Source organism: Lissotriton helveticus, chromosome 7 (assembly GCF_964261635.1).
Source record: "Lissotriton helveticus chromosome 7, aLisHel1.1, whole genome shotgun sequence".
Classification (NCBI taxonomy): Eukaryota; Metazoa; Chordata; class Amphibia; order Caudata; family Salamandridae; genus Lissotriton; species Lissotriton helveticus.
Window position 1 is genome coordinate 764554535 of NC_136068.1, and position 23745 is coordinate 764578279.

Here is a 23745-nt window from a genome sequence, read left to right on the forward strand (position 1 = left end):
AGCAGCAGGGTTGGATCCCATCCTCTGCCTCTGCGCATTCATCTAAGTCTCCTGGTAATCCTCATAGGTCTGACTTTGCTCGTTTGGCCAGGTCTTTGTCTGCTCCTGCTCCGGACACTGAAGATACCTCTTCATCATCATCTTCTGGTCCCTCTGGTCCCTCTCCGGCGAAGAAATCCCGAAAGGAACATTTTGTGGACGCTTCTCCGCATCCACCAATCTTGACCTTTGAGCCCTCCGATATCGTCCACCCTAACTCCAAGGTTTGGTGCCCAGCCCCAGAGGTCGCGGATTATATTCAAGAGCATATCCGCGATTCTTTTGATCAGGAGGTGCGTGCTCGGTTACGTTCTGAGTGCCCTCGTCCGGAGTTGGCGGACAAATTAGCGGATACTCCGGAGGTCGATCCCACGATTTTGACCTACCTTAAGAAATTTAATAAGGATCCCAAGAAGGGTATCGATCGCTCTTGGCGACTGTGCCAGGACAAGTTACTGGATGTCCTTGGTCCTTTGACAAAAATCCTGGATCTGGCATACCAAGCCCAAGGGGAGGCGTCTGGCCTTGATCCCGATGTCCTACTTGGCTGGGCCCAAAGGGCTATCTGTCTCTTGGGGAACGCAAACTGTGCCCTTTCAACGGAACGTCGCCGTTCCATCTTAATCAAAATGGATCCGCGTTTGTCAGAGCTGGCTACTTCCGAATCCGGTGCTCTGGCTCAGGGTCTATTGTTTGGTCAGCCGTTTTTGAAGGAACTGACTACGTTTGTAGCGACTTTTAGTGGCCTGGACAGGGCGCAATCTTCTTTGCGTAGGGCGTTCCGCCCGGTTTTTGCCAAGGCCGGACGTTCAGGGGGACGTTCGTTCGGCCGAGGTTCTGGTCAACAACGTGGCCAGCAGTCCCATCAGGGTGGAGGCGGACAGCGCCAGCAGCAGCAGCAGTCCTATTCCGGATCCAAGTCCACCTTCTACCCCTCCCGGAAAGGTCGAGGCCAGGGCAACAAAGGAGGCTACGGTGGTAACCAGGGAGGACGACAGGATTACTCCTCTGCAGGTGAGCCTGATCCCTTTCGACAGTGTTGTTTTGGGGGGCAGGATTCAGTGTTTTCTAGAGAATTGGCGCTCGATCTCCAGCGATGCATGGATCTTGCAAACAGTGCAGGGGTACCACATCGAGTTTTACCATCCCCCTCTTCAGGGTCCCGTCCCTTCTCCCCTTGTTTTTTCCCAACGAGATCGCGAGGTGATCTCCAAAGAAGTCGATTCCCTTCTTCTCAAAGGGGCCATAGTGCGAACGAACCGCCATCCACAGGGGTTCGTCAGCAATGTGTTTCTGGTGGAGAAGAAGGGGGGCGGGTCTCGCCTTGTACTCAACCTCAAGGAATTCAACAACGGGGTGATTTATCGTCACTTCAAGATGGAGGGCATCCATCTTCTCAGGGATCTTCTACGCAAAGGCGACTGGATGGTTCGCCTGGATTTGAAGGACGCCTACTTGTCCGTTCCCATCTATCCGCCACATCGCCGTTTTCTGCAGTTCCAATGGCTGGGGACCTGGTTCGAATACACGGTCCTCCCGTTCGGTCTCTCGTCCGCCCCATGGTGCTTCACGAAGCTCCTGCGGCCAGTCATGGAGTTCCTGCGTGCGCGGGGGGTGAGACTTATAGTGTATCTGGACGACATTCTTTTGATGGCTCAGTGTCCTCTACAACTGCGCTCCCATTTGTCTTGGACAATCGATCTACTTCAGTCTCTCGGCTTTCTAGTGAATCCGCAGAAATCTCATTTACTTCCCACTCAATCGATAGAGTTTCTGGGTTTCCTTGTGGATTCGGTCTCTTGCCAACTTCTTTTACCTGCTCAGAAGGTCAGGTCTATCAAGAGGGAGTTGAAGTCACTGTTGTCTGCACCGAACGTATCGTTGCGGTCGATCGCTCGGATTGTCGGGCTGTTGGCTTCTTCCATCCAGGCGATATTTCCGGGTCCTCTGCATTATCGGGCCTTGCAGCGCCTCAAAATCAGACATCTGCAGAAGGGTCTTCGGTATTCCGACCTGGTTCCTCTGTCCCAGGATGCGAAGTCGGAAATGCTGTGGTGGCTTCAACACATGGAGGCTTGGAACGGGAAAGCCCTTTTCGGCTCGACTCCGGATCTGGTTTTGGAATCGGATGCGAGTCTTTGGGGCTGGGGAGCCCGTTGCGGGGACTTGACAACGGGCGGCCGTTGGTCTCAGGACGAATTAGCCCTCCATATCAACTGCCTGGAGCTTCTGGCGGGGTCGTTTGCGATCCGCAGTTTGGCTCCACAAGCCACCAGCTGTTGCATTTTGCTTCGCATGGACAACATCTCGGCGGTGCGCTATGTGAACAAATTGGGGGGGACTCGGTCGAAGTTGTTAGCGGAGATTGCGAAGGACTTCTGGCATTTCTGCCTACAGAGAAAGATCACTCTTATTGCAGAGTATCTTCCGGGTCGCCAAAATCAGGTGGCCGACTGGAACTCTCGCCATCTCATGGACTTCAGCGACTGGCGTCTTCACCCTCGGGTCTTTCGCTCCCTGTCTCGCCTGTGGGGTCGTCCCTGGATCGATCTCTTCGCCTCTCGCCTCAATGCTCAGCTACCCAGGTTTTACAGCTGGCGTCCGGATCCGGAGGCCATAGCCACGGATGCCTTTCTCCAGACTTGGCCTCCACAGCTTTGCTATGCCTTTCCCCCGTTCGCAATGATCCCGCGAGTCTTGGCCAGGGCGAAACAGTTTCTGTCGGAGATTGTTCTGATCACTCCTCTTTGGAGAGCTCAAGCTTGGTTTCCGGACCTTCTGGAAATGAGTTGCTCGACACCATTTCTGCTTCCAGCGAGGTGGAACTTGCTGTTGGATCCTCTGCTCCACCCGCATCCCCTGGTCTTGTCGGGTCAGCTCCGTCTTGTAGCGTGGCGTCTCTCGGGGAACGCTGGAAAGTCCCTGGCTTATCTGGAGACGCTGAGAGGTTCATCAGTGAAGCTTGGGCCCCCAACACGCGCAAACGTTATGCGTCAGCTTGGCGTAGGTGGTGTGATTGGTGTTCTGAACGGAATCTGGATCCCACTTCTGCAGATATCTCTCTAGTAGTTAATTTTCTTGCTTCTATCGCTTCTGCTGGTTCTGCTTACAGGACCGTCAATTCTTTCCGTTCCGCTCTCTCTGCGGGCCATGCTTTGGTCGACGGTAAGCCTGTTGGGGAACATCCTCTCGTCTCTGCATTGTTGCGTGGTGTGCGAATGGCTAAACCACCATGTCCGAAATATGTGGCTCTTTGGGACGTCTCTGTTGTGCTGCGTTTTCTGGAGGCTTGGCCTCCCAACGCTTCTCTGTCCCGTAAGCAATTGTCTGCAAAATTGACAATGCTTTTGTGCTTAGTGTCTTGTAAGCGTGTTTCAGATGTCCGTGCGTTGGACCTCGCTGGTCGTTCTTTTTCTCCGGAAGGGGTTACTTTTACGGTCTCCAGGCGTACCAAGACTAATCTGTCTACTGTCACTTATCCTGCATTTCCTCATCACCCACAATTGTGTGTGGTTCGCTGCATAAAGGATTATGAGGTGAGTACTGCTCCTTTTCGTCAAGATATGTCTGGACAGTTATTGATTGCTTTGTTGAAACCTTTTAAGCCTGTGGCGTCAGCTACTCTTGCTCGTTGGGTACGCTGGCTTATGTCTGAGGCAGGCATTGATACCTCCATCTTTGGAGCTCACTCCGCGAGGGGTGCCATGGCCTCCAAGGCTTTTCGTGTTGGTGTAAGTTTACCTGACATTGTGAAAACAGCTGATTGGTCTTCTGATACAGTGTTTAAAACCTTTTATTTCAAACCCATTGTCGATATTGCATCTGTTGTGGTGGAACAGCTTTGAACAAGCATAATCTGAAGCCTCCTGTCCTGCCATAGAATTAAAAATTTGCAAACATTCGTGACAAGAATTTTCAATTCTATTAAGGACACGGAGGCGAGGATTATCCCACCCATTGGTATTCTACTGCATTGTTCATGTGCATCTTGGCTTTACTATGATATGCGTTGTTTTGCATTGATATTTTTTCCCCACCCTATGTGATGCGACCTTCAAAGGTTTTTTTTGGGGATGTGTATTACGGCTCTGTTTTTGATTTCAGGTTCGGACCAGAAGTGATTTGTCATCTTGGTCTTTCCGGCACCGTTTTCCACGCCTTGGAGCCTGGAGTTGCTGTGTTTCCTGATGCACCTTCGGCGCTTGTGGAATGGTTGCCTGTTTTCCTGTTGGGTTTCTTGCGCTTCAGCCTTCGGACTTTCCTTTCTGGATGGTTGGCGGTACTTTTCTTCAAATGACTTTAGACTTTTATGGTTCCTGGACAAAGAAAGAGGAAGTGTTGTCTTCTATGGTTCCTTATATAGCATGCACTCTCTATGGTTGGCCTAAGGGCTCATGGGAGTTGTAGTTTTTTCGTTTCTTTACTGTGTTTCTATTGGCTGCTGTTAGTAGTAAAGAAATAGAGAAAGCATAATCCTCGCCTCCGTGTCCTTAATAGAATTGAAAATTCTTGTCACGAATGTTTGCAAATTTTTAATTAGCACTGAACTTCCTCCTTGGTCCCAATTCATTATAAGATTCTCGACTCAGGGCGCGCTACACGAGTACGTTTTGAGTGCTTTTAATTTCTTTGAGTTCCACTTTTGTGCCTCGCAGGGTGCGGTAAAAGGATTTTAGTCACCCGAGGCCGCGCGCCGTGCCGTTTCAAAGGCGCACTTGTGATGTCATTTTTTTTAATATACTAGTTCCCAAATTGTGCCTCGCACAGTAGGGCTCTGGCGGCCAGACACACTTTTAATCTCAAACCCTAAATGATGCACCTATAGCAAAATATTTCGAGCAAGGTTTGTAAACAGTGAGGTAAGAGAAAGGAAAGAATGTCAAAACAACAACACACAAATACCATTGCCTGAAATGGTTTGAAACTGTAAGCTTTTGCTTCTTTTCTACGATTTTTAAATATGCGATTAAAGAATATGTGTACAATGCTTTTGTAGTTGTTAAGAACGTGCAGCATTATCACTCGGAGACTAATACTCTACTAGTATGCTCCGCGCATTAAATACAAATACTACTAATGTCATACTAGGTTTCTGCAACAACAAAAATTGCATGTCATTAGCCACCAGGAAAATTAAGGGGATAGACTAGAGACATGACAGCTGTGTATGGCCTAAGAGAGAAATGGCTCGTGCAGTACTTTGCATTCTGGGATTAGTAGTTCCAATTTTAACATAGCTACACATTCCCGGAATGCAAAGTAAAAAAAAATGTTTTTGACGATTTACTAACACATAGACACGAGGAACTTTACAACTCCGAGAAGATACATTTTAGGAGCATTGCAGCAGAATTAAATGCATTTCTAGTCCATTATATTGAAAAAAATATCTAAGTTCTGAAATCTATCTCACTAAATGGACACAACCTTTGTTTTATTAGCGGGAAGGCACAACTCTAACTGCAATACATATACACGTGACTAAAATGAGACAGGCAAGCAATATAAACACTTGGGGCCAGATCTACAAGCCCCTTGCGCCACTTTTAACACGGGAAAAGTGTCGCAAAAGTGTCGCAAGGGGCTTGTAAATCTGCCCCTTGGTACCTAGGGTAAAGGACAGCCCCGTATGCACCAAATGTATGCCTTAAGGTTTGTTACTCATTCTCCAAATGTAAAATACAGCCAAGTATGACCTCTGAAAACATAAACGATCTACCCTAACTCGGTATACTGAACCTCTACATCCTACCACGCACGCACTAGAAGGTTAGTCACCAATCGTACAATTTTCTGTCTCAAACCACCCAACGGTTGAGGACCGCCCAGGCGGATGTTGCGCAATGGTCCCACCCACCTGCCTTCCATTGGACAAGGCGGCAAATGACAGGCAGCCTCTTCCCAGACGTTTTACCTAATTAGGGCTCTTCCTCCAGGTCCCTGCCGCAACCGTTGTCTGACCCCTGTCGTCGTGGCGTGCATTTGCAGTGATAACGCCTCCTTCGTTGGAAGGGGCTTGCGGCTGAGTCTTCTGATTGTTCTGCCCGACCTTCAAGCCAAAATGAACCGGTTAAAGCAACGAAGGGCCTGCGTCACTAAAGAGCGGGCTGGGATAGGCCGCTGCTCGTCGCCCGTGCCACTTCTGCATCTGAAAAGAGGCGGTCGACCTGATTTGGTGATGCAAACGGAGACCCGACCGCCAACAAGTACAAGTCATTCTTTATTTATGTACTTAAATGCAGCCCCGGTCCGTGCAGGTAACCGCGGCGGGGCTGGGTGGGCGGAGAGGGGAATTTCGAGGGACGATGCCGAGGAAAAAGTAAAGAAATAATTAATTTTCCGTCGGCATCGTCCCTCGCCCCCAGCTGGCCCCCGTTGTTACCTGCACGGACCTCGGCTGCGTAAACGAGTGTACATGTTAAAGGCGCGCATGGTCATGCACGTTCCATGTCATGGCTTCATTTGTAGGGTTCCAGTGACTTTTACTCCTTTGAGCCTCCAGATAAAGAAGTGCATATAGACATAAATAGATCACTTCCATTAACAAGCATTGGAAATGCAATAGGTCTCGCAGTAGTAAAGTTTGAGCTATAGGTGTTATTTTTTTTTTGTTTTTTATTTATGTGTTGTTTTTTCTAAATAGCTAAATTAATAGCTTTCTTCTTTACAAAGCCAATAGTTATAATTTTTGTAAATGTGACACCTCTAGCATTTGTAAAGCAACATGTTTTGTATTAACGGGACTTATATGTGACTTATATGTATTGATATAAAAAAAATCAATGGCTTAAAAAAACAATTAATAATTAATACGTAAATAAAATGGATTTTATTTTATATTGCCAATAGCTTAAAGTTTATTAAATATATTTAGTGAAGATGCTGTGGTTGCGCTGAGTGAGGGTGAGTGAGGGTGAGGGTGAGGGGTTGAGGGTGAGTGAGGGTGGGTGAGGGGTTGAGGGGGAGTGAGGGTGAGTGAGGGTGAGTGAGGGTGGGTGAGGGTGAGTGAGGGTGAGGGGTTGAGGGTGAGTGAGGGTTGGTGAGGGTGAGGCTTTAATTGATGGAGCCCTTTGAAACCTTGTGATGACATAGATCTATGCTACTTGAGAGGCACTGTAAGGGTGTCAGCTGCTGAGCTGTGGAGTGCGTGATTGTAATGGACACGTATAAAAATGTTTGCACGAGTTACAGTCTGATGGTGTATTACAAAAAATCTATAATTTGAAAGCGCTTTTTTCTTAAACCTATTTTTTTTTTACACATTTTGTGACAGCCTACCGTATTCTGGTATAATGTGAGTTTAAAACAACTTCATTTTCACAATGCTTTCTGTCACATTCTGGGCCCTCAAAACACTAAAAATACACAAGTCATTCTTCCCCACAATTGCCTAAGAGGTACGTCCAAAGGAATGAGTGGTGTCAACAGAGATGCATTTATTTGTAACGAGCTGTAGTGTAAGTTCACATGCAGCTTGCAAAATGCATTATTTTTAAGGCATGGCGATCAGACTTTGAAAACCAAACACCGAGACATTGCTGAAACACAGAAGCAAGACCACAAGTTTGCATCAATTGAGGGCCACAGAACACCAATGTAGAAAACAAACATAAGGAGTAAATAAATGCAAACTTTTACACATCAGATCTTCTCAGTTAATTATTTTCCGTAGAGGGCTTCTAACTCATTCTGCACTGGAGCGCATGACAAATCACCTTTGTTCACTCGTTTGTCTACTTGCTAAATGTACTGGCTAGAATGATGTTGAAACCCGGGACAGTCCCTACACATTCGGGTCACCCGGATACCCTGTGGTGTGGATCCTAATTAAGGAAATGCACTGCAGTACATGCTAAACAGGTAGATTTCTGTATTATTTGCGCTTGCTTGCCAAGAAATAAAGTTGGGACGGTGTCATGATGTGTGTACATTCTGTCAAGAGGTGGGGCTGATAGAAGTATATCTCATTTCAACAGCGCAACTACCATAAATCAAAGATAAGAGCTTTATTTCACGATTTTTGCCGTGGGAAATTGTTTATTCAACTCGTCGGTGACACACCACAGCGCCCACTCGTTTGTTTACTTCTTTGCAGCCCTCGCACGCATCTGCGCTCTAGAACCACATGACCGGGCTTGGTAAGAGGCCAGAAAGGCAGACAAAATACACAATTCGCTCACTGATCCAGCGGCCACGTTAAAGTCAGGCAGGAAATTACATGTCCCATCCTTCAACAAAGGAAACAAGCATTTGCACCGGAGGCCAGTACTTACCAGCATAGTCCTAGGTCTGTACCGCATTGATGCTGGCTGCGGGTCGGCGGCTCTTTTGCCGAGGATGATCTTCAGAGCTGGGAAGAGAGCAGTGGGCTAACTCGGGAGGGGGCGGAGCGGGTAAAATAAACAAACGAGACGGAGGGAAGAGAGGGGAGGGGGGAGGAGAAATGCGACACGGCGGGAAGGGGAGGGGGCGGAGCGGGTTAAATTAAACAAACGAGACTGAGGGAAGAGAGGGGAGGGGGGAGGAGAAATGCGACACGGCGGGAAGGGGAGGGGGCGGAGCGGGTTAAATTAAACAAACAAGACGGACGGAGGCGAGGGGAGGGGGGAGGAGAAATGGTACACAGCGGGAAGGGGAGGGGGCGGAGCGGGTAAAACAAGACGGACGTGCACGCGCTTTTAAGCTCAATGCGCATGCGCATTGAGCTTAAAAGTCACGGGCACTGCAAGGAATCGCCACGATTCCTTGCAGTGGATCAAGAGTGGATAAGCCCCCATAGTCTCGCTTGCTCGATGCGCATGCGCATCGACAGGCGAGACCTAAAAACCTGTATCGGCCAGTCCCTTTAATTAAACCACCAGCAGTCGAGCGGACCCAAATGTCTTCTTTGGCTCTTATTATGATGTGTTGGAAAAACGAAAAAAAAGTTTATTTTTTTTAAAATATGCGGAAGATGTTCACCTAAGTAGGTAAGATTATATCACTGCAGTAGGCGACGGCGTTTATCGTTAGTTTTTAAAGAACGAAGAGACATTCCTGCGCCCTCCTTCCCAGACCGTAATGTCCTTAGTGAACCAAGAAAAGTCAGTTGCTCGTGCAACCTATGTGTGGGCTAGATTACTATACATGGAGCAGCACTATATACTCTTAAACGCAATTTTTTTGTACAGCACGAATTCTGACCTCATGTCTTTTAAAAGTATTATATACAATCAATGGTCGAAGTGGGTGGAAGCATGGGAACTGTGTGCAGAGAACTAGAGGGCGGGATTAACCCGAAAACGGGGTCAGTGGCAGGGTCGGTTTGGGAACACAATTGGGCCCGGGCACCGAAAGAAAACGTGGCCCACTTTTGTTTATAATGACCTTTCATGAAACGTTGCTTAGTATCGGGAGTCATTTTGGGAGAAATCTCTTATAAGTTAAGCATTCTAAGCTCCCGGGTTTGGTAGCAGTGGTCAGGACTAGACGCACCACTAAACATACCATTATTCCATTGCAACTCACCCCACCTGATCTTCAGGCCTATGCATTTGCCTGAATGTGTTACTCACCTATTGGTCCTCTAGTCTGGAATGTATGACGTTACAACGAATTCCGTTGCAACGCATGCCTTTACCACGCATGCGTTACAACGGAATTCGTTCACCACGCATAACCTTTACCTCGACTACTTGCATGGTGATGTCATACGTTTTAAACGACGCTGATTATGTGCAGATCCCGACGTGACTTCTGGTGAGTTTTTTTTTTATTTGGGGGGGAGACCCCCAAGCCCCCCCTTTTTTTACTTTTTACCTTTACCACATATGCCTTTACTACAAACCTCGTAGTAAAGGTATGCGTGGTAAAGGCTTTAGTGGTAACCACGCATGCGTTGTACTGCATGTGTGGTTAAAGATTTCGTGGAAACGGCTTCGTCGTAAAGGCAGTTTCCCCTAGTCTGTGCTTCCACCCCAAAACCCTGAATGCCTGTATTCTAGCAAGCCATGAGTCAGAAAACCATTTGCAACCATTGTGTCTGGAGGCTTCTGTTCACCTTCAAGGAACCAGGGGTCTCACTTGTTCACTCGGGAACCTCTTTGCAAGCGATGTGTTTGGGGATTGCATACTACTTCGTACTTGATGTCTTTTGTATCGTGGGTAGAGACTTGATCTGAATCTGGAAAAGCTGCAGGAATTCAATCAAATGCCTTTGATTCTCTCTATTCCCCTTTCTTACTTGATGTGTGCAGCTCTCTTGTTCTCCCTATCACTTTTTGCCCCTCTCCTAGTTCTTCCCTTTTCTCTCTAACTCTACTTCTTTTCCTCTCCTTGGTGTCGCTCATTCTACCTATGTGCTTCACTCAGTCTCTCACATTTGCACTCTCTCTTTTCCTTTCTTTCTCTGTCTACAAATCCCCCTCTCTCTCGCACTGCCGGCTCTCCTGTGGTCTCTTTTTTTTTTGTTTTGTATATCTTCTAGGCCCTTATTCCTCCTGTCATTTTGCATCTCTCCTTTAAGTTTTATTTAATTTCTCTGTATTGCAAACCTTTCCTTTCCCTCGGTCTTGCTCTCTCCTGTCAGCCTCTTTCACATCTCTCTGCCCCATGAATTTCTTTGTACTGTTCTTGATTTTATAATCTTATGTCCTCTTTATTGTTTCGCAGCAGGCAGTATCAGAAAGTCCTCATGTGCTTGGAGGCAGTGTTTAAACCAAAGGAGAATCCACAGGTGGAATTTCCTTTATCATTCCATCCCTTTGATTAAGGAAATTCCACTGGTGGATTGTAGTCTACAATTAGCATTATCTCCTAGAATGCCAGCAACCTCTAAAATAAGCACTAGACTGAGGTAGAGAAGTAGGAAAGTGCATGTGAGGTACCAGTAAACATCCTTCTTTTTTTTTTCTCTTTCTCAGAGACCAGGAAATGTTTGACACCCTCGTCTGCTTTTCTCTCCTCTCCATCATTTCCTTTGCCATTAACTTTTTTTTTGTTTTATATAGTGTACACTCTACCAAAAAGAAGTGCTTTACATGTACACATTAGTTTTTTAAGGCACTGGCTTAGTGATATGCCCAGAATCACAAATTGTTGAGCCAACGCCAAGACTCAAACCTGGTTCTAAAGTTCCAAAGTCGGAAGCTCTAGTCATTACACCACATCCTCTATCACCACTTTCCTGCCTCTCTTCTCCACTTTCTCTCTATCTTTATCAATTTCTGCACTTCTCTCCACTGCCTTCCACAACTTCTTCTCCCTAATCTCTTCCCCCTCACTCCCACCATCTCTCTGCAGCTCTACCACTCTTATCCTCTTTTCTCTGCCTTTCCTTTCTTTGTCACTTGATTTCGTTTTCCCCTTCCCATATTTTTGTCATTCTTCTCCACTCTGCTGTCTCACTTCTCCTTTTTCTCTCTCCACATTGCTCTCCTTGCTCAGTCCATTTTGTTACTGTCCTGCCATGGCTGTTCTTCCTTCCCTTTTGTAATTTTGGTCGCAAATGAACGTTTTTCACACATTTATTTTGTGTTGTCAAATTGTTTTTTCTTTTTGCTCATTTTGGTTGCTTGCATTATTTTTTATTGTCGTGCAGTGGTGAACCGGAGTCCCTCCCAGATAACAAGGTAGCAGAGGGCTACTTCTGAAAGGGAAAATAGAACCTTATTTATATATATATATTTGTGACAGATGGCTGTCACACTTCATCTTTGACCCTGCACAGTCCCCTTTCTCGTCACCCCAGGTAAAATTAAAACTGGTTGTGACGCTCAAAAAGATCCCAACCACTCCCAGTGGCCTCACTGTATCTCTGAGAGACTCAGGATGGGAGGGGACCCATCACATGCTGTGCCTGCTCAGTTTGGCACATTGTCCTACTGTACCAGAGGACGATGAGCCAGCCATTCTCGGTACTTGATTATAAGAAGCTCAGATCTTCTCTCCAAGGCTACAGCAGCCTTTAAGCTACAGCACAGGAAAATGTGATTTTATCTAAGGATGAAAAACGTCTCACCAGCTACCTTTTCCTCGGGCAATGCCCGATTGCCTGCCCTGCCAATCTGACACTGGTCAGTGGGGCGGAGTTAGGTGTGGCCAAAGAGAGAGAGAACCCAGTTTTTAGCATTTCTTTGGCATTTCACTGATCAGTTACTTCTTATTATGTTATTTAATTCAACCAATGGACAGTTATGTTTATTTAAGGTTCAATATTAGTTATTGGCATTAAAATATATTAACAAAGTGGGATAAGTTTCCAATCACAGAATGTCCCAAATGTGCTTAAAAGTGGAATCACAGCTATTTGTTTCCGAGCCATGCAGTTTCTGTCATTAGCACTTCTCCTCCCTTTTTGCAAAAGAGCAGTTCAAACATGAACGACAAAATATCCTAGTTTGTAAATGTGTTGATATGTTGTTATACTCAGAGTTTACAGAGTTGGTCCTTCTGAGATTTTGAAAAATTTCTTAACCTATGACACCAGTTTGTTCTTGCTGCTATCATTTAAATTGTGCACCTTTATGCTGGGTTGAATAACCTTTATCTGTTTTTGATACTCCTAATCCATTATGTAATTTTAGGTTGTGATGGCAGTAAGTATGAATATTTAGCGAAGCAAAATCCGGATCCAGAGGGAGGCATTGATCGGCTCCGTGCACTGATGTTCCCGACCCCTCTGAATCCGGTCCAGCTTCAGTTGTGCCTCGCTACCTTTGCTGACGCTCCCAGCTCTGCTAATGGCCCCCACTCCAGCAGCGCCAGCCCAATTATGATTCCCGACACAGAGCTTTTACCGCCTACCGATCCCAGCAGAACCTTCAGGTCCAGGGTCATTTCCTGATCCTTATTCTGAAGGGCTAGGAGTGCAGAAAGATTGGAAGGGGTCGGTGGACCCTTTAGAAGACCATCCTTATCATGACCAGGACTGGTGTGAGGAGTTGAGTGAGGTCAGTGGTCTGGACACTTCTCCAGATACTGGCATGCTTGCTCCTCCTACAGTGGCTACAGAGGAGAGCGCTTTATTTGCTATGACAGTGCGAATGGCGACGGAGGTCCTCTACCTTTTGCTCCCTTCGGTGGTAGTCAAGGCTAATAACTTGACTGAAGTCTTGCAGCTAGGTGTCATCTCTTCCGAACCCGTGCTATCTTTCAATGAGGCCCTTACAGATGTCCTACTATGTACCGGGTCCAAACCCAGTACAGGGGCTCCTGTGAATAGGATAATCGCCCATTGCCCTGCCCCGGACGACCCAAGCTTCTTCCCCCACCCACCCTAAACCAGAGAGCTTGGTGGTCCAAGCCTCTACCTCCCATAGCGTGTTCACTTCTGTACCCCCAAGCAGGGAATCCAAGAGGCTGGAAAGTTGGGGTAAGAAACTTTTTTTCTTCCATTAGTCTTTCGGTCGGTGAACACAGCATGCTTATTGGGCCGTTATTCCCACTCCCTGTGGGAAACTGGTGCGCAAGTGCTGCCACAGGTCCTGGAGGAGGCCCGGGCAATCTTTCCCAAGCAGTATCAGACGGGAGAGATACAGATATGTTTGCCATCCGTTGCGGTCTCGATACATCCAACTCGCTGGGCAGAGCGATTTCATTGACGGTGGCTGTTCAATGCTGCGCATGGTTGAGAACATCTGGCTTTGCGGGGGATGTCTAGGCCTCTCAACGACATTCCCTTTGATGGCAGCTGTCTCCTCGGAGACAAGGCACACATGGGTACGGCCAAGTCCTTGGACCTCGGTGACCTCTCTTCCGAAGTCTGCCTTTCACCCCTTTCGAAGCTATGGAAGGGACTTTGAGTCGAGCCAGCCCTATCCCAGCCACAGGACCGGGTAGGTCAAGCAACCTCCCCACGACCAAGGGTGCCACTCGTTCCGACCCCTTGGGTCAGGCAGTCAGAGGTTAGGCCAGTCCACCACCTCCCCTGCAGCCTCACCCTCCAAACCCCTCCTTATCTTGCCCTTCATGGGCGTCCAGTTGGTGGCAGGATCCGTCATCACCTTCACCACTGACTCAGTGTCACATCGGACATGTGTAGTCGCCAGATAGTCCGAAGGAGCTACTCCCTCCTCTTCAAGACTACCCCTCCCTCTATGCCTCTATCTTACATCTGACAGCGGATCATCTCATTTTACTTCAAGAGGAAGTAATTGCTCTCTTGGCCAAGGAAACCCTATAGAGGGTTCCTACGCCAGAAGTAGGCTGTGGTTGCTATTCCTGCTACTTTCTGGTCCCGTCATATCCTAGATCTATGAGCCTTCAACTCCTTCCACAAAAAGGAAAAGTTAAAGATTCTCATATTGGCTCAGGCCTTGTCTGCCCTGGACCCAGAAGATTAGATGGTAGCGTTGGGCTTGCAAGATGCCTATTTCCATCTTCCCATCCTGCCTGCTTATTAGTGCTACCTGCGGTTTATGGTAGGCCATGAGCATTTTTAGTTCATCGTGCTCCCCTTTAGTTTTACCAGCGCCCCTTGGGTGTTCACCAAGGTGATGGCGGTGGTTGCAGATCATCTGCACAGACCAAGGATTTCAGCCTCCCCCCTATCTCGAGGACATGCTGTTGAAGGCGAGCTCGCCCAGGCTTTTGTCTCCCACCTCCAGACTACTACAGACCTGCATACGCTGGGTTCACTGTCAACATGCTGAAGTCGCACCTGACTCCCTTTCATACACGCTCCTTTTCATTGAAGCTGTCCTAGACACAGTGAATTTCGGACCTATCCTCCAGAGTGGAGAGTCCAAGATATTCAGGCTATGATACCAATGTTTCATCCTCCACCCTGGATTTTGGTGAGAATGACTCCTGAGGCTCCTGGGGCTCATTAACTACTGCATCCTGCTAGTGACATGTGCCAGATGGCAAAAGCGGGCTCTGCAGTGGGACCTATACTTTCAGTGGGCACAGCATCAAGGGAATTTCTCTGACATGGTCCAGATCTCCAAGGGAGCTGCACAGGATTTCCAGTGGTGGCTCACAAATTGTGATTGGTTGATGGGCAGACCCCTCTCTCTTCCTCAAACAGATCTCGCAGTAGTGACAGATGCATCGCTCCTGGAACGGGGTGGGCACCTGGGAGAGGTGGAGCTCAGAGGACTCTAGTCTCTGGCCGAATCCGGACTCTACTTTAACCTGCTGGAGCTCCGAGCCATTTGCTTGGCACTGAAAGTCTTTTTCCTTCCTTCAAGGGGAAGCTAGTGCAAGTGTTCACAGAAAACACCAACAGCATGTGGTACTGCAACAAACCGGGCAGGGTGGCGGTCGTAGACCCTTTGTCAAGAGGCTTTGGATCTCTGGACTTGACTGGAACACTTGGTTCATCACCTGGCAAGTTTGCTGAATGCTAGGACGGACAAACTCAGCAGACGATGGCTAGCAGATCTAGTATGGTGTCTCCAACAGTGGAAGAGAGCCTTGGTTAGATCTGTTGCCTCTGTAAAGAATAAGCTATATCAGCAATTTTGCTTGCTAGAGTTTCCAAGGCAGCTTTCGCTCGTAGATGCTTTTTGTCTCGGGTGGAGCTCAGGCCTCCCGTACGCCTTCCCGCCCATTCCACTCATGCCCAGAGTTCTAAAGAAGATCCCCAATGACCGGACCCAAGTCATCCTTGTGGCCTCGGACGGGGCATGAAGAGTCTGGTATCCTGAGCATCTCCACCTGAGCATCGTTCCTCTGATCAGGCTGCCCCCTCTGGAGGATCTTCAGTCACAGCAGCAGACGAGGGTCCTCTATCAAACTGTCAACACTATGCCTTCTTGCGTGGAGATTGAGCGGTGGCTGTTGACAGCATTCAACCATCCTCCCGAAGTCTGTAATATTATTTTGGGAGCCAGGCGTCCCTCTACCAAGTCGGGGTTATGCCTGCTGATGGAACACATTTGTATTATATTGTACAGAAAAGTTGATTGACCCTCTTTCTGCTTCCCTATTTGACATTTTACTTTTTGTTCTAACCCTTGCCCAGCAGGGCTCTACTTTTGGCACTCTCAAAGGGTCCCTTTAAGCCCTACCTGCCTTTCTGCAGCTGCCAAACCAACCCTCTTTGTTTAAATCTCCCATTGTTTACAGATTTCTCAAAGGGGTGTACATATGTCTCCTTTCATCATGCATAAGTGGGCCTTAATTTGTTTTTCACCTTTCTAATGTTCGCTCCATTTGAACCTCTGCACAATTGCCCCCTCCGGCTGCTTACTATCAAAACATCCTTTTTTAGTAGCAATCAGATCTGCCAGGAGGGTGAGCGAATTGCAGGCTCTGTCATCCAAGCCTCCCCACCTGACCATTTTCCCAGATAAGTTGGTGATTCACACTAGGGTCTCTTTCTTACTAAAAGTGGTAACATCTTTCCACTGGGGCAATCTGTCACCTTGCTCACTTTCTCGGCTCCTCTGCATCCCTCTAAAGAAGAAGTGACCCCACTGTCTGGAGCCAAAAAGAGTTTTGTCGTTGTACCTTGACCACACTAAAGAGTTCCTGTGGGACCACCAACTCTTTGTGGGGTACTTGGGAGCTAAGAAAGGTCAGGCGGTGCAGAAGAGGACCCCCTCAAGATGGGTTGTCCTCTGCATCAAGATTTGCTACACCCTGGCAAAAAAGCAGTCTCCTAAAGACTTAAGAGCTCATTCTACCAGAGTGAAAGCTGCTACAGTGGCTTTGCAAAGTGGAATTCCAGTCCAGCACAATTTTCCGGATCCAGTCTGACGCCTGCAAAATGCAAAGGTAAGGAATCTGCGGCTAGACCATGTCTCTACCAGATAAGGTGCTTGAAGTGACTGAAGACGTTCTGACAAAACGGCCAACATTCTAAATAGCCTCCAGCAAAGGATTCTAAGGAAGAGGCTAAGGGGAGAACAGAGGAGGGGGAAAGTGGGAGAGACCATGTAAGATACAACACATCTCCCTCCCTAAAGGAGAGAAAGCGGAAAGTAAGGGCAAAGAGAAGAAAAGGAGGAGAAAGAGAGGGAGCGAGAGAAGGAGTCAAAAGAACAAGAAGTACACCGAGGAAAAAAAAAACAGGTAGGCAAAACAGGAACAGTAACTTAGGTCATTACAAAATCTTTCTGCCACCTGGGAGGGAACGCTGTCCTGCAAACCCTTTTTTCAGGACCTGAACCCCACTTGGACCAAAACTGTTCCTCCCCCTTTTCAGTTGGAATCAAATTCAGGGGGCATTCTGTAAGTCTATCCATGCTCCACATTTTACCGTTTTCCAGAACCACTGCATTGTTTTTGACAAGTTCTATCTTCTCTGGCTCATAGAATTTGTCCCCTTTGCTGCTTGCCACCTGGGGCTTCCTTACCAGAACCCACTGCCCTGTTCTCCAGGCCTTGCTTCTGGCATCCCACTTTTTGTCGTAAGCATCTTTGTATACCTTTTGCTGAATACAACTGACTTTTGTCAGGAGCTACATCATGCGTCCTGCGTCGCTGTGACCAGGAACAAGCAGATCCCCACATTACATGCAGACACTGTCTGAAGTTAGATGGCCCCCGGTCATTATCTCTGTCCAGTTTTATTACCGGCACGAACGTCCCTGACCAGTTTCTTCTAATTAACTTGAGTGGTATTTATGATCCGTTTAATTGGGTATTTGACTGACGCAATACCATACCTTTAGGATTTGAACTTGCTGGAGATCTGTGATATATATCAGAGTTTTACCACGTTTATTTATGCTGATGTGTCAGGCACCTTTTGGTGGACATTCTCCTGCCTTTACACATTATCAACTTTGACCTTCTTTAAAGTTCTAACTGGACCACCAAGTTTTGAGCATCAATAGACTGACAGTGAGGCTATAGTCTGCTATTCTATCATGATGTTAGAGCCTTCCACATCAATTATAAGGTTCTGATTGAACTATATTCATGGCTTCCTGATGAAGGCTGAAAGCCAAAACGCGCGTAGGATTTACCAGAATTTACAGCCATGTCATCACTGAATGTTGTTCTTACATTGTAAATGTGTTATTTGATTTAATGAACTCAAAGTTACTCCTGAACTTTAAAAACTGTGAAAATATAAAATTGAAGCACAGTAACAAAATGTATACAATTTATATTGGGCAACAACATTTGAAAAGTGTAATTGCTAGATAATTTCTTTGATAATAAAAAGAAAAAATTCAAATAACAAAATAAAAATAATTAGTTGCTGTCCATTGTGGATTAAATAGGCTGCATTTATACCGCACTTGATTATGTTGTATCGTGCTAGTTGTTTAGGTCCAGAATTACTATTTTTATCTTCCTAAATGTACTTTTTTCACACCTACCCTTTGCTGTCTCACCACCCTTTCTCTGACTTCCTCAGGGTCAAAAGTGATCGTCTTGTTCTTGACCAACCAACTGGCAGAGAGCTTAGATCCCAACTTTCGCCCCCTCAACATTTCATATGGGGACCATCCTGTAGTGGCATTGGGGGTAGTGTGGTAAGACCATAACTTGTCTCTCTCATGGTGCTCTCAATGGGTTTCCCTGAGGCCAGCGCCAACAGAATGGACTCTTTAACCCCTTCGCTCATGACGAGCTCAGCTCGTCATGAGTTTCGCCTCTCGTACGCTCATGACGTGCTGAGCTCGTCATGAACCGCGGGTTTTAGAAAAACTCAGCGCACGGCGGTAAAACGCTTAGAGCGCATGAGGTTAAGCATTCTGTTAGCCCTTTCAACTTTGCCTTGGGGCAATACAAAGGCCTGAACACACGTGAGATGGAAAGATCTCTTAAAGTCTCTAATTTCTTACAACACTAATTGTACACCATTGTCGGTGATTCCCTCCCTGGAGAATACCTCTGATAGGAAATCAGTGAGAGTCTTAGTATTGAAGATACATACTAGTTTGTGTGATATCCAGTGTGAGAAATAGTCTGAGTACTTGGTATGAGAACCCATGGCCTGTAAAGGTCCTTCAATGGCCAAACCCAATTTTTTTCACTGAACAGTAGGTACTTCTACTGGAATGAGGGGGGAATGTCTGGTACATTTGGTTTTGTCACTAAGACTGCATGCCTGACAGTGTCTGACCTTTTCTTCCATGTGTTGATCCATTAGGGGAAACCAGTAATCCGATCGGAGTTTAGCTTTACAGATGCTCCTCCCCAAATGTCCCTCATGGGTCAAATCCAAAATCTGGTCCCTAAGGCCTTCAGGAGGGACAATTTTGCCTGACTTCAATACCAAATCCTTTTCGAAGGATAATTCATCCCTAACATTCCAGAAGCACGGTAGTTCCTCTGGAAGATCCTTGCATCAGTGTGGCCAACCATTGATGATAAATCTTTTGACAGCCTTGTGCTCACAATCTTGATCAGAACACGATTCCCACTGTATCAATGCAGGTACTCTAACGTCTGAAATGGCATCCTCCAAAAGCTTACAACCCTCCTCCTTGGCCACAGGTGCCCTAGGCAAGTAATCTGCCGCACTCTTCTTGCATCCAGGCACATATGTTGTTCTGAAATTGAAAGTTTGGAGCCCCAGCACCAACTTGGCTGTGGGCAGTGTTTTCTATTTCTTTTTTTGAAAACTGCCACAGTAAGGGTTTATGATCTCTCCTAAGCTCAAATGGGAAGCACCACAAGTAAAATCTAAAGTGGGTGATGGCCTAGTAACAAGCCAGTGCCTCCTTCTCTACTGTGGAGTAATTGGCTTCTAGACGAGTAAGTATCCTGGAGGCGAACGCTACAATTCTCCCTTGATTGGCTATTCTTTGTGACCAAGTGGCTCCTATTCCCTGGTTACTGGCATCAGTGGTAAGAAATGTATCTCGTTCCACACTGAAATTACCAATGTGAGGTGCATTAGCAATCAAACTCTTTATCACCTCAAACGCAGCATCGTGCTCCCTCTCCAATTCAAACTCTGCCCCTTTCTTGAGTAAGTACCTGAGTGGTTGAGCGAGGACGGAAAAATTCTTTATGAATTTTGACATATATTCAGCCAGTCCCAGAAAAGACGTAATCTCCACTTTGGATGTGGGTTTAGGGGCTCTATGTACTGCTTCCATAAAATCTGCTTTGGGTTTTATTCCCTCCTCTGAAATAGTGTGACTAAGTCCACTGAAGTTATACTCTGCTTACACTTGCTTTCCTTGGTGGTAAAACGTTTTCCTTTAGTTTGCTCAAAACCTTTCTAAGATTGTAATCGTGTTCACTTTCACTGGACCCATATATCAGTATATCATCTTGAAAGCACAAAGCCTTTTGCACACTCCCTCAATATGTGCTGCATTATTCTTTGGAATGCTGCAGCAGCTGATGCCATTCGCAAAAATTTAAAGTTACCAAATGAGGTGGTGAATGCAGTCAACATTTGTGAGTCCAGATGTAGATTCACCTGGTGGTACGCCGATGATCAGTCCAAAACACTGAAGTACTTGGCGCCCTGTATAGTACTTAACATCTCATGTGTCCTGGGTAAGGGATGCCTGTCCAACCAGATGGCGCCATTAAGGTCCCTTAAGTCTACACACAGACAAATGTTTTGTCCATTGTCCTTGGTGGTAAAGACTATGGGTGCCAACCACTCTGAGTTCACAATTTCTTTTATCACCCCTTGTTGTACTAGTTGGTGCAACTCCTCTTTTAAAGGTTCTCTCATGAGGAGGGGAATTGATCTGATTCTGTGGACCCCAGGGACAATTCCTTCTTTGAGGGTAATCTTGTGCTCATAATTTTTTTTAACTCCCCAACTGCTCAGTAAACACCTCCAGGAACTCCTTGGAGATGTTGCTGCCTACCTCTGGTGGCTCAACTAGTAGCACTTGGTCAATGTTGTTGGGATCGAGAGTAATGCCAAGCTCCTTCTGGTGTTGCCATCCCAACAAACTGGAAACTTTATTTGTAATGTATACCTTCTTTGCTGGGTATCTACCCTTGAAGTTGTTCTCATTTTTACCATACCCACTGAAGGAATGGGTTCTCTGTTGTACCCACCAGGATGGATGTCAGCAGCCTCCACTACAAGATTGTGTGCTGCAGATTTTCTCAAACAGTTTATCTTCTATAAGTGTATACGGTGAGTATGAGACAGCGAACACTCTGATATTTACACCCTCAAGAGTTATGTATCTTCCACATCCACTTACTTTATTTGAAACACAAAGTCTTTGTTTTCCTCACCTTTGGGGTCTGGACCATTTAAGAAGTGTACTCTTTCACTCGCAGTTTTGCACAACATGGCGAAGTGGCCCCTTTTATTATTTATTCTGCATACCACATTTCTTGCTGGACAACTGAAATTATTCGCCAGATGATTATGGTTAGCACACCTGTAGCAGCGAACATTCTCCTGCTTGTGGTGAACCTCTTTTTTACTTTCACTGATCTTGCACACAGCGTCTTCACTAACACGGGTTTCCACCTCCTCTTTCTCCCCCACTGTCACCTTTTTCATCTCCCTGGTGCATAATGCGGTATGTTCTATGCCTTTGGCTATGCTAAAGGCATCTGTTAAATCAGGATTCCTGGTAAGCAGTTCCTCCAGGTACTCTTTGATCATTAGAGCATCTGACAACCTGGTCCCTTATAAGGGAATCCGTCAGGGTGCCAAATTCACAGGTTGCTGACATTCCCTTTAAAACAGTTACTTACGCTGATACTCTCATCTTTCCCTTGGGCCCTTTTGAAGAACTTATGCCTCTCTAAGACTACATAGATTTTTATCTCTGAAGTGTGCGGCCAATATTCTTAATGTATATTCATATACATCCCTCTCCCTCTAACACTTTCTCAACATCTCTTCCTGTTTTATCCTCGTACACCCTCCTTTGAATACCCAAATGGTGCAGTAAAATGTGTTGCTTCCTTTCTGATGGGAAGTTCACTCCCCCAATAGCTATGAGATAGGATTTGAAAATCCCTAATCACCTACGCCAAGGTATGTCTGGTTTACCTGATTCATTAAGGAAAGTCGGGGGCTGGCTCATGCTTGCTGCTGCCATGGTGGGTACAATGTGTATCCGTAGATTAGCAAAAACTAGAAAACCAGAACCAAAAGCAACTAATCACTACTGTTTCGAAGTGAATGTTAGCCCACAAACAAAAGCACATAAATACCCAAAAATAAATTGTAAAGATTTTAAGAGGCTGAAGTTCACTGCTACGTACCACGTTGTGAATCTGAAGAAATACAGCGAGCAAAAACAAAGTCCTCTTCCTATGACTTCGATCAAAGGAGTCACTTCCTGGAGATATTCCTGTCCGGAACCACTAGAGGCACCACAAAGAGGAGCTGATGTGGCTGGAAATCCACGAGGGAGGTGCCGTTAAGGGATCCTGAGGAGGAGAATGAAGGCACACAAGCTGATCATACCATGAAGCACACGTCGTTGCACATATGGGGTAACTACATGCTGGACGAGAGGAGCTCCTGCTGAGCCTGTGGAGCACAGTCGGAAATCCGATGAGGTCAAAAACAGAAGAAGGCCAACGAAGGCGCAGTCCATAAAGAAAGTACGCAGCGGGTAGGCTGCCTCAGCGTTCTCTGAGAGGATTCCCTTGGAGCAAAACAAAACTGGCTAGGGTAATTGACAGGCGGTTGAGCGTGGGTGCCGGGGCGCGCAGGCAGCAAAGCGGACTGGAGGCCAATGTCACCCCACTGAAGTAGGAGGGCTACCACAGAGGTAGCACTTGCGAAGCACCTTAGAAGGGAATGAGTGGAACGCTAGTCCAAGTGGGCTCAGTGGGAAGGGTGCAGTAGTCTGAGCCCGCCCTGACAGGAACAGTGAAAGGGGGTGCACAAAAATGATGCGCAGACGGTGACCTTGACCGGAACAGTGATCACACGGCACTTAAGGACGAGGCAGGAGGATCAAAGGTGGAAGAGAAGAGGACACCCTCCAAAAATGCGTTCAAGGTTAGGAGCAAGCAGCAGAAAGATGCCAGGAGCTACCCGGGGGGTAAATGCTGAAACACTGGACGCAGGAGCTACGGAGCAGTGTGGATACGGAACTGACCCACCACAGCCACACTTAAAACACCGCAAATGGCTACTGTCCAGTGCTTGGAACCAAACAAACACGCAAATAGTTCCACAAGAACAGCTCCTGGGACTAGCAAGATGTACATCAACAGGGTGGAGGCGCAACGCTGTCCCTGTCGCAGCATTCCATCCTTGTTGCCAAAATGAAGTGACTGAAGACGCCAGAAGATAGGGTAAACTCCTTTATTGCAGGTAGAAAGTAAACACCTCCAATTGATAGTCTGACAGGACAGCCAACATTCTAAATAGCCTCCAGCAGATGATTCTAAGGAAGAGGCTAAGGGGAGAACAGAGGAGGGGGGAAAGGGGCAAGTGGGACAGTCCATGTAAGATACAACCGTGTTACCAAGGCAAGTAACTTGTCTATTCGGAATCTGAAAGGGCGCTCAGTGCACTGGAATATTAGAGTTAACATAAAGGTTTCCTTTGATAATATACAAAAAAGACTCAAACCAGGTTAGTAATACTAACTTTAAGGTTATAGCTTGCAGGCTTCACACGTGACTTAAATCTTTTTTAATTTCGTAATTTAATACCAGGACAGTGTAATATCCATTTATTTTCTTTTTTTAGGAAAACTGGTTAAACGCACTGGTAAAGTTTTGCCTAATATACTGGAGAACCTTGTTTCGGATGAGAATGGGAACCCATCAATGCAAGACAGGTTAGTAAAGATTATTTAAAAGAAGGTGCTAAAGTGTTGATGTTTTTTAAGTGTAAACCAAGTGTACATGTTGAGGCAT

The 23745-nt window shown here is 46.6% G+C and overlaps 1 protein-coding gene across 3 annotated transcripts in view; it reads left to right on the forward strand.

Moving 5' to 3' along the window:
• The first annotated feature begins 5925 nt into the window (after positions 1 to 5925).
• The window catches only part of MEIKIN (meiotic kinetochore factor), an 836714-nt gene continuing 818894 nt past the window's right edge, over positions 5926 to 23745 (forward strand). For all 3 annotated transcript variants that reach the window (XM_078650675.1, XM_078650674.1, XM_078650676.1), the window contains exons 1-2: positions 5926 to 6245; positions 23576 to 23666. In XM_078650675.1, coding sequence (XP_078506801.1) covers positions 6101 to 6245; positions 23576 to 23666 — 236 coding nt within the window. In that variant the 5' untranslated portion in view covers positions 5926 to 6100. The remainder of the gene's footprint in view (positions 6246 to 23575; positions 23667 to 23745) is intronic.